Below are 11,274 nucleotides of genomic sequence, written 5' to 3' on the forward strand. Positions count from 1 at the left end.
TTTTACAATGAAGAAATGTAATCATTATTTGCTTTAGAAGAGCTTCTCTGAGGATCCAGTTTGGAGTTGCTGTCACACTATTTCTCTTATGTGCTGTTCCAAGCCACAGGGCTCAGCTCTGCATCATCCAAGTGGTCTCAGAGCTGGAACGAGGCAAATCTGTGGGACAGAGCCATCCATGTTACTCATCACCTCCACCTTCCCTCTAGGAGGCTGAGGCACTTTCAGGCGACAGTCTTATAAAAGGATGCACTTTTAAAACTTATACTTAAATACTTCTTTTAACTGAAGATTCTTATTATGCCACAGATGCAGTGACAATAATTTTAAAATGTTAAAAATGTGAAGTGCAAATTGTGTAAGCATGACTGTTCTCATTACAACTGTGTGCTGCTGGCACAGCACTTGTACATTTTTTATGTTTAAGTACTTGGGAAACTTGTATGCAGAACTCTATTAAATGTACCCAGACTCTAACAGAATCTATGCAAAATAAATTTCCTGCACAAAGATAGAACTGGCAATTTTTCTTTTTTGGCACATATAGCACAAGAACACAGACATTTTATATATAAAATTATATTGCATTATATATATAATATATATTATATATACATTATATATTATAATATATTGTTGGGGGTTGAATTGCTCCCTTTTCTTTCTGTGGAATTTCTCCCATTGTTATGCTAAGTAGTTGTGGCTACACCTTAAAACAATAATGTAATGTTCTCTCGCAGGGGGGTGGGTGGAGGGGGAGGGGGGGAGACCGGAAAAGGAAAGGTGGGATGGGGGTCTGGAGCGGGGGACTCTCTCTCGCTTGGCTCGTGGAGGGAGAGGACGCCCCGGTGCTCCGATCTGGCATCTCCCCTGCCATCCCAGCGCTGAGATCCACGCTCCCTGTCGTTGGACATCGCTCTGCTGCTCTCCCACCTCACCCTACTACCTCCGGACACTCTGCCGAGCACCACAACCGACACCGTGAGGGGGAGTTGCTTCCCCATCCCTCTCACCCCTGGGCCGCTGCCGCCATCACTCCAGCCCTCTTCAGCTGCACGGGACCTGCCCTGCCCCCAGCACCGGTAACTGAGCACAGGGAGAGAGGGCCTTGGCCAAAAGGGACTGGAACTGAGCTGTACTGTTCTGTTTTGTTGTCAATTTTTATAGCTGTTGTTGTTTTCTGCCTTGTTAGATATCAGTAAAGAACTGTTATTCCTATCCCCAGATCTCCTGCCTGAAGGCCTCTGATTTGAAACTAAAATAATTAAAAGGGAGGGAGTTGCACTCTGCATCTCAGGAAAGGGGTTCTCGCCTTTCCTTAGAACATACCTGTCTTTCAAACCTAGACATATATATAAAATATGTAATATGTATGTTTTAGATATGAAATATTTAGATAGCATAATATTTGATATATTATCTATAGAATAAATTTTATAATATAAGCATAAATATATACTTATGGTGATGTGAGGAACATTCTACCTAAAAATAATTTTGATTGATTGAATCGATGTTTCCTACCAATGAGGTCTGGACAGTGTCAGCAGGGTATTATACACAGAAATCCTTATGTTTATTACATAGACTATAGATTAATGACAAAAAATTGTGTAGAGAATCTCCATCCTTAGGCCTAGATACCACCTAATACCACTAGTGCTTTCAAATTTGGGCAAAAGTAGCACTGAAATAGTGCATCGGGATTTCGTTTCTTTCTTTGCTTTCACTTCATGATGGAGATCTCCCTCCAGCATCTCCTCGTTTCCATCCAGTTAGATATTCTGATTTCAGGAAGATTCACCCATGCAAAAGAAAGCAAAATGTAGCAGACAGAAAAAAAAAATCCTTTTTGGGGCTCTGATGGGGAAACTAACAGGGACATCAGGGCTGTTGAACACACACCTTCCCCTCTGAGCAATCCAAACCTAGCCCATCATATTTGTGTACTTTTGCAGGCATCACTGTTCACCTACAAAGAATTTCCCTAAAACACATGATTCATGGAGAATTTAACAGATCAATGGCTGTGGAAGCCATGTTGTGCCTGTGGGATATCCCAAACAACACAGGAAAAGGCAGGTTGAAGAGGCAGGGATATCCACTCTGGGATCTGCAGGCAATCCACATTTTTTAAAAATCAGCCACTTTTTGTAACAACACCTGAAGAGGAGTTTATTGAGTGTGGGGAAGAAAGAAACAGTAGTCACTGTATGAACACGGTAAAAAACACAACCCGGGTTCAGTCATCATCTCTCTGCTACCCCAAAATAGTCAGGAATAATGCATTAACCAATATGTACAAAAATACAGAATGCAAAAAATAAAAGTTTGACATTTTTAGTGGTTTTAGGTCAAAGCGGCTCACCCTGTGAGGGGGTGAGAGGGCAGGAAGAAAGTGATCCTGAGTACATTAGTTCTATAGGATGGAGCTTGCAACTCCTGTAATGACAGGACTCACAAGGGACTTGAGGGAACATTCCCATCAGCCCTAGACGGCCACACGGCCTGCTGAAAAGCCGGTCTGAAAGGGTTAGTACTGACCTCCAGCTCTAAGGTTGAATGAAAGCTCTTTGGGGGCCAAGACCACAATCCTACACACTGCGTGCAAAGCTGTTCTCTCCTTTGGGACTGAGTGCAAAAGAGAGGAATATTTAACCTTCTGAGGAGTGAAGGGGCAATGATCCTGTGAATGAGAGAAGAAAGCATAGAAAACGTTTGCGTCCAAAGAAAGTTACATTTTTTAGCAGAAAACCTCTGAGAGGGAGACAAAGCAATAGGCCAGGACTATTGCTCATGGTGGGGATGGAAGATCAGAAAATGGTGGGACACAGGAGCAGGCTGCCCTGAGAAGCTGGGGGTGTCCCATCCCTGGAAGTGTCCAAGGCCAGGTTGGATGGGGCTTGGAGCAACCTGGGATAGTGGAGGGTGCCCCTGCCCATGGCAGGAGACTGGGACTAAATCAGCTTTAAGGTCAAGTCCGACCCAAACTATTCTGTGATTCTATGATGTTACAGTATTAGAACAGGCTGAAGAACAGCAAGCACATACTCCCAGACACTGCCTTTCCAATCATTTGCTCAAATACAAATAAAATTATTATCACTGTTTTTCATCTCCCCCAGGCGACCCCCTCAGCCCTTAGGCTGGGATAAGTCGCAGAGTAGGCAACCCCTCCTTGCTGCATTTGCTGCATGCAAACGGCTATGCCGAGGTTTGGCAAACCTTTCTTTTCCCAAAAGAGCGCCCCGAAGACGCGTGTGCAAGTGACCGTGGCTGTTCTCTAGGTGGCAGCCCTGGCCCGTCCTCTGCCACAGCGCTGGCATCAGCCAGAGGAGGCCGATAAAAAGAAGGGCTGCCTGTGAGTTACTCACTCAGGTTTTTAATCATCTTTTCTCAGTATTACTCTGAAGAGCTCAGAGGTGTCACAGAAAGGTGAAGGAAGATTTCACATGAGCTATTTTCTGAACGAGCCAGAAAAAGGGCTTGTGTGCCTCAGTTCCTCTGCAGTGCCTAAACCCACTGATAAAGCATCCCCGATGAGTACAACTCTCAGACTTTAATGTCAAATATTTTTTACCACTTTGAGAAATTTGGTGTTCTGCTTGTTTAGCCCAGCTTCTCAAAACTCCCTGTGCCAACAGCCTTGAAACTCTTCAGCTGGTTAAAAACATGAGCAGTCCTGTTTTGAGCATTTTTGGTATAAAATATGTTTTTATAAAAACCTGTAGATTAAAAAAGTTTAATAAAGCACAGCAGATTCTCACCTCTCATTACAGAAAGAGTCGAAAGGAAAACAACTCTGTCAGGCCCCACAGCTTCTAAGAGAAGGCTGGCTTTGAGCAGGAGTCAGTGCAGGCATGAGAGCTCAGCACCAACTCCCAGCCGCTGCAATACCACCAAAAGATTCATCCTGTGCCCAGGGAGCTGCTCTCTGAGCATGAACCTATTGATAATATCTTGCTACTTCTCTCCAGCAGCTTCAAAACTATTTGACATTAAGTCAGAGTATGTTTTCCAGGTAGGTGTATATTAAAAGGAGTGACACTGTTCCAAAAGGTATCTGGTGCAAAAATTATTTGATAAATGGGTTTAGAAGGTGTCAGTATTTGCCTAAGGGCTTAGGTGAGCATACAGCCCACAGGGAGCTTTGTGTCTGGTGGGTCTGGTTATTAAATCCTTGTACAGAGTAAGGTGGTGGTTGAACCTCTTGCCCACAGCCTCCCCTGGAGCAAATAATCCAGACAGAAGTGGGAGAAGGTAAAGGAGACTGTCCTTCCCTGATTTCTCCCATCTTCAGAGGTGAGGAGCAGAATGGGCTTCCTTGTGTTACCAAAAGATATTGAAACTCACATGGGAGAAAGTAAAAGGTATTTTAGTCGATTATTTACATGTTTTGCATCTTTTGGTGTGCCAGTTTAGCACATTTAAACTTTCATCTTGGTAACTAATTTAAATCTACTCTACCTCAAGCTGTCAGTTGAAAAGAGATGCCCAAATCTACTTGGTCTCAGAACAGCCTAGCTGGGAAATGAGGGGGCCTGAACAAGAGCAGACCAAGAGCAGCTTGATACTAAAATGTTGCCCTTTGAGAGAATGATTCGGGCTTCTCATCAGAAAGCTGAACAAAAGCAGTGCTGGAAAGTACATCCCTGACAACCATTTCCCACGTGCTTTTTGCTACAAGAATCTTTCACATAGCAATGTAAATAACCTCTCCAGTTCGCAAAGCAGGTAAATGAACAGTGAATAATGTGGCCATGGTTAACATGCAGAATTGTTTTTGTAGTAGGCACAACTCAAAACATATTCAGATAAAGAACTTAAAACATCATCCAGTCTCAAATACTCATATTAATATTCATATTATTATTACTATTATTATTACTATTATTACTATTATTATTTAGAAGACTATCCAGAAGGAAACATATCCCTGACTCAACACAAACTTTCCCTAATCAAATCTGGAAAAATCCATTTACCAATTCTGTGCTTTGTCAGACATTTTATATAAAATTATATATCTAAAATACAGACTTAGAATAGAAACGGGCCTATAAGGGAAATATTTAGGAGAGACCCTAATACCAACTGGCCCAGGCTGACAGAGATATTGGCAAAGCTTGGTGCTCCTGCTGGGAGCTTGGCTCTTCCCTCACCCTTCCTAAAGAGCACTTGCCCAGCATGTTGCTTCTGGCACTGAACAAGGAGTTCCTCCCAGCTCTCTGCTGGAGCCAGGGCTGCTCCTGAGCACAGAACAAGGTGAGACTGCCCAGTTGTCCTGGGGAAGGTTACAAAACCTCCCACTGCACTGACAGAAATGGTTGGCACCAATGCTGATGAGTGATTCCCTTCTCCTTAGTGGCTAGAAATAACTTCGCACTCAGAGCTCCCTTGGTGACACTTTTTTGATTGGCTGTAACATTAATTGTGACCTAGCACAGAACAAATTACCCTTTTTTGTCTTTAGACCTCCATTGCCTTCATGTTTGGAAGAGAACTCCCTCATGTGTTCACTCTGTTCTGAGCTGATTGTGCTGGGAGAGCAGCAATTACTCTGAAAGCGGGGGAAGCCTGTCTCCCCTCCTATGGGACTCTGGGGTCTCACCCTAAAGCACTCCTGACACGCCACCGCACAGTGTGGCACTGTCCTTGCAGCGCTTCTTACTAACTACTTACTAACAATGTCCTCATGTAAATCACCTCATTACCTTTAGGTATGTTACATAAGAGCTCAAGTATCATTAATGAAGAAGCAAGCATTCCCTGCCCATGAAAAGGAGAAGGGAGAAGCTGCAGATGCCACCTGAGACTGCAGATTTGCACAGCATTGTCATACAAATTAATTATGCCAGGATAAAATCTAGCTCTCACACTTACTAATTACAATGAAAAAACAGCCTATTGTTTTCAGGTCAAAGAGACGATATTTGCTCTAGAAAAGTAGTGTGGTCAGATTTGCAAGGCTGCTATACATGCCAGTGCCCCTATCCCCGCCCCCCCCCCCCCCCCAACCCCCCGCTCCAAGTCACACTGCAGGGATGTAGTTGATGATTAATTAGGTCCTATAGGCTTCCTGGCATTAGCTCCGGAGGTGCTGAATTTACAGCAATATAAGATGTAGTCTTACCGGAGGGGAAACAATTCCCTTCATGCTGCATTACTACAAGTTTCCTCAGATTTTTTTCTTGATAGGACAAAGGAGAATGGCTTCAAACTGACAGAGGGCAGGGTTAGATTGGATGTTAGGAAGAAATTCTTCCCTGTTGGGGTGCTAAGGCCCTGGCACAAGTTGCCCAGAGAAGCTGTGGCTGTCCCGTCCCTGGAAGTGTTCAAGTTCAGGCTGGGTGGGGCTCTGACCATCCTGATCTAGTGGAAGGTGTCCCTGGCCATGGCAGGAAGTTGGAACAAGATGAGCTTTAATGTCCTTACAACCCAAACCGTTCTATGATCTTACGATTATTCTGTTGTTCTTTTATGATGTACACACCCTTACACATCACTTTTTCTTCCATTAAAGAATTGCTCTGAAGTTAGAAGCTTTAGGAAATTTACCAGAACCTTAATCATAAAAGTTTCTCAAATCTGATATGCTGATAACTCAACTGCTCAAGTTGTCGTTGTTGTCTGATTTGAATGATTTATGAATGAGATAAGATAGTAATCACATCCTGCATTTACTCATCTTCTCTATATAAGCCAGCTTCATATCTCCCAAGAGAGAAGTGCTTGAATTCAAAGCCCTTTTCAGATAACAGGAGTCAAGCTCCCAAATTAACATCTTTAAAATGCATCCTCATGTATTTTTGCTACTATTGAGTTTTGGGGTGTCCAGTTACTTTCTCCCTCAGAAGGAAATGCCTCATCTGTTGAACGAGACTAAACACGCACTAATTAATGAAATGCTTTGTTTGCTGGAGGCTGAAAATGAACCCATAAATGTAAATAACTTCCCCACTTCCCTCACACTAGATTTATTTTTTGAGATGATTTCCAGTTTGTGACTAACAGATTTCTGTTGTTTCCAGGGGATGTTCTCCAGACCGCTTCACATAAAGGTAAGTTGCTTCTATTCTATTATTTTCAGCTGGAGTCTCCAAAGGGAACTTGCAGTGTAACCTCTGGCATAGCAACTCTGAGGACATTTAAAGCAAGCTGTAATTGCTACAGACGTAAGTGGTGTCCCAAAATACTGATGCAATGTCCTATTTTTAAAAGATTATTAGAGGCTGGCTAGTAACCATTCTAATTGCTCCTAGACATAATTACGCCATAACTCAATATTTTTCTGTTCTTTTTAATATTTTTCCAGAGAAATTTCAGTTGGTGATTGTAAAGTCTGATTTTCAAAGCACTGGCAGTATAAGGAAAATGTTTAAAGTAGATCCCTCTAAGTGTCCTACTTCCAAAGCTAAGACAAAATGAATCACTCTCTGACTAAGATGGAATCGAATCAAATTCCCAATGTGGTCACATCCTCCACTGACAGAAACTGGACTCTTTTTATTTCAAAGTTTCTAGCTATGATAGTTATGAAAACTGTCCTTATGACATTTCTGGCAAGAAGGAAGGAAAGAGGAAATCCTAAAAAGAATGAAAGAAGTTTAGATTTCCAGAGGAAAAATGGCATATTCAATATGATTTATTAACAGTTCTTTTAAGAAAGAAAAGCTTTCTTGTCACAAATTAGAACATCATGTTTCCCTTTTTTCCTAGAAACTAAGATGTGCACATAATAACACTGAAATATTTATTCACGAACTAAAAAAGATTCCCAAATGGACATGTATGAGTAAAGTGGAGGAAGATATGCAAAAGCTAGAAAAAATCTGCTACATTTTGAAGGTAAGCTTCTACTATTTGATTGAATTGAGTTTCAAACATTTTCTTGTAATTATCTATTTATCCAGGGTTTTTGAAACCAGGTGATTTACCACTCTCACATTTTATCAAATGAATTATCACTAATTTTTAATTTTGAACCAGCTACAGCCCCAGGGAAGGATACCAAGCTTTCTCTCCCATGCACAAATTCATTCTTATGGAGACCATATCAATATGGCTCAGTTAGACCTGCAGTAAAAAAGATTATATATTAGGTTATTATCTATTAGGTCATTATCAATTAATAATGGCCTGTACAGTTTGTCCTTCAGGAAGAACAAGACAATTAATAGCAGAAAAAACAGATCAGAGAGATCTACAGAGAAAAATCTGCCTTTTTAATCCAAAAGAGAGAAAGACAGAAATCAGGGGATAGAAAATAGGGTTTGCAAAGACCAGTGGCCGAATTTCCAACAGTAACTGTGTTTAGGTAATCCCCTGCAACAGAGAAGCAGGCTTTAGGAAGAAAACCAGATAAGCATCAATTTTCTATCTATTGCAGCTGCAGAATAAGCCATGTCTAAGTCTGTCATCCAACCAACAAGTGATCCACAATGCTACAGCTGGGATTGCGCTGGGACCCAGCCAGTGTCCCACATTTCCTCACAGTCCCCAGGATTTGGTATTGTGACAGAAATGGTTTTGACCTTCCAAATTGGCAGATGACTCCTCTGCCCGCCCGCGTCCCCCCCCCCCCCTCCCCCAATCAACACAGAAAAGTCTGCAGTACTGTGAAAAGTACTGTGAAAGTCGAAGAGAAATAGCTAATGACTAATGATTTCTAAGAATTGTGTGAAATTGTTTTGGGGATGTGAAGGACAGCATCCTCCTCCATCTCAGTGAGCTGAGACAGAATGTGCAGCATCTGTAACTCATGCATCAGTACCTCCTTTTTGCCCTTAGAAATCTTCATCCTATGACAAGAGCTGCTTAAAGACGACAGGACCTAAATTCTCACAATTTAAAGAGAGTCTGCAAGAGTTCTTGAGATGGGTCAATGAGAAGCTGCACTGCAGAAGTGCTGGGAGAAGTGAGTCAAGTTTGTATATGGATGGCAAATGCAGCTGCCGTGACCCCTGGAAATCCCACCGAGGCTTGGGTTAGGGAAGGGCTGCCAGGCAGTGAGGGGCTGGCTGGGAAGGGAAGATATGGCTGTTACAAAGTAGAGTCTTTGCTGATTAATGCAAATATTCTGTTGCTAATTAATTGTACATTTTGATGGCTAATGCAAGGAAGCAAATTAAAACTGTACACAGCAATTAAAGCTATGTATAACAACCACGGCCAAGTGTCATAATTTATTTTGTGCAGTTATCAAATGTGAAGTGTCTTATGTCATGAGAATTTTATGGTATAAGGATATATGTGGGGTGGGGGGGAGATTGCACAAAAGGAATAGAAAACCGAACACTGACTCACAGACCAGGAGATCCAGCACAACCCCCAGGAGGGTGGAAGAGACCCAAAACCCACCATTCCATGTGCTTTAACCCCCAGCACAAAATGCATGATTCTGGTCTCCACTACTTTACAATGAGCTTTAACATGAACCTAATTTAATAAACCTTGAGGTTCCATATGCTGCTACTGCAGCTGAAATATCTTCTCCCAATGCACTGAACAGGCTTTGCTGTGAATTTTTCCTATTTTTTCACTATTCAAAATTTGTACAGATTATCACTAGATCCAAACCGGTTTCTGAAACTCAAGTCTTAAGAAAGATACTAAGCATAATATTCCTTGCATAAGACCTCGCACAGCTCTGTGTAAATCAGTACAAACGGATGCCAAATGCTGGTTTTCTGCTATATATCTGTATTTTTGAAAAAGTCTTAGGCACAGATTTAAATGGAAAGAAGTTTTAAAAAATGCAGACTTATCTCAAGGTAGTGGCTAAGGCCAATTCTAGTCATGGCAATATCAGTACACCTAGTCTGCACTAACAGCACCAATATAACAGATAAAAAAGGTCATGGATGATGGGTCTCCCAAGGGTGGCTGATATCTGTTCCCTTGTGATACAGAGGCACCACAGATTTCAATGGTTTTGTCCTCACGGTTAGAAAAGATGTAGGAACCCAGACTTCTCTAAGTACAGATAGAACTATAATTTGCCAAAAAATTGAGCCAAAAGAAAATTGGCTTGTATAATAACAAATCTAGCTGACATCAGTTAAAAATCCATAGCTCTTCTAAGCACAGAAAAAAGTTGGACACAAGTTTAAACTACTGTGATAAAACATAATGGAGTCATCAGTTGGTTTTCTAACTCTGAAATATGACAGATATCTGTTTGCTAGATGAATCTTACCTTGGTGCTTAGACCTTTGCTACTGCTGAACATGCTTCACCACTCCCACTCACAGCCTATCTAAGGCTGGTGAGTTTTGGACAAGGATTGGTGTTGAAGTCACTAACAACTATGGAAATTCCTTGTTATGGCAGTATGATTTATCACACATGTAAACCTTGTAATTCCTACTGACACACAAGCCAGAAGGTTTACACTATTTCCCACCATGTCTGGATCACTAACCAATATCCAGTTTAGATTGGACCACCAGAACTCATTTTTGCAGCTGACTAAATAGTGGTAAGAGGAAGAAAGAGACAGCATTTATAAGGCATGTGGAGAAAAATAACTGTCCTATTGTCATTCTTCAGTCTCAACATAAGGAGTTTTCTATCATGCTCAGCAAGCCCTGAACTATCAGGCATCTCCAGGTTAAAATGGCAGTGATAATGGGGTGATTCATGTCTTGCTGTAGCTCTCCGAATCTTTTTGCATCCTAGGCAAAAAAAGATAAGCACTCTGGAAACTCCCACATCACAGAGAGCCTTGAAAACTGAAACAAAATTATGAAGTGGGAAAGCTCAAGGCCTATGAAAACATCTGAGATCCCAACATGATCTGAATTACAGCAGGGTTTTGTAGGGCCATATTCATACAGCTATGTGAAGGATGAGTTTCTGTGGTTGTGTGAGAGGACGGGACCTACACAAAGAAACAAACCTGCTGAATTGCTGTCCTGAAATTCTTCACAGTATATACAGTAAATGCAATCAATTCCTGGCCTTCCACTTAGAGCAGATGCTGAATAATTCATGAATTTGCTCATATATTCAGCCTCACCTCAACTGGCAGAGGACTTTGAAAAATATTGGAAGATATCCGGTTTAAAAGTGGTTTGACTTAAGCCTAGTGTATTTCTTAAACTCATGTTTAAAGTTATGTATCTGTGATCTCACCTTTGCCCCGGGGTTTTCCTCGAGGACATGCAGCTCCCTCCCCTGCCCAGCCATTTCAAAGCACAACTCAGTTGAAAAAACTGAAAGAAATTGAGGAGCACTTAGTTCAGTTTCATGAACCCTGGAGATGACCAAAGT

General features: G+C 41.7%; 1 protein-coding gene across 1 annotated transcript; it reads left to right on the top strand.

Annotated features, from left to right (window-relative positions):
* The first annotated feature begins 788 nt into the window (after positions 1–788).
* Positions 789–9,149, top strand: LOC148221988 (uncharacterized). The gene is made up of 4 exons (XM_088174025.1): positions 789–1,082; positions 7,032–7,061; positions 7,720–7,848; positions 8,791–9,149. Exons 1-4 carry the CDS (start codon positions 789–791, stop codon positions 8,989–8,991), a joined length of 654 nt encoding a protein of 217 aa, XP_088030151.1. The 3' UTR covers positions 8,992–9,149.
* Positions 9,150–11,274: the final 2,125 nt, after the last annotated feature.

This window comes from Sturnus vulgaris, chromosome 15 (assembly GCF_052056855.1).
Source record: "Sturnus vulgaris isolate bStuVul1 chromosome 15, bStuVul1.hap1, whole genome shotgun sequence".
NCBI lineage: Eukaryota > Metazoa > Chordata > Aves > Passeriformes > Sturnidae > Sturnus > Sturnus vulgaris.

What these genes read in the sequence shown, in the direction of transcription:
- LOC148221988 (XM_088174025.1), top strand. Translation starts at nt 789, where the DNA reads ATGGGGGTCTGGAGCGGGGGACTCTCTCTCGCTTGGCTCGTGGAGGGA. An exon ending in CTGCCCTGCCCCCAGCACCG is followed by an intron (nt 1,083 to 7,031) that starts GTAACTGAGCAC and finishes TGTTGTTTCCAG; the next exon opens with GGGATGTTCTCCAGACCGCT. An exon ending in CCAGACCGCTTCACATAAAG is followed by an intron (nt 7,062 to 7,719) that starts GTAAGTTGCTTC and finishes CTTTTTTCCTAG; the next exon opens with AAACTAAGATGTGCACATAA.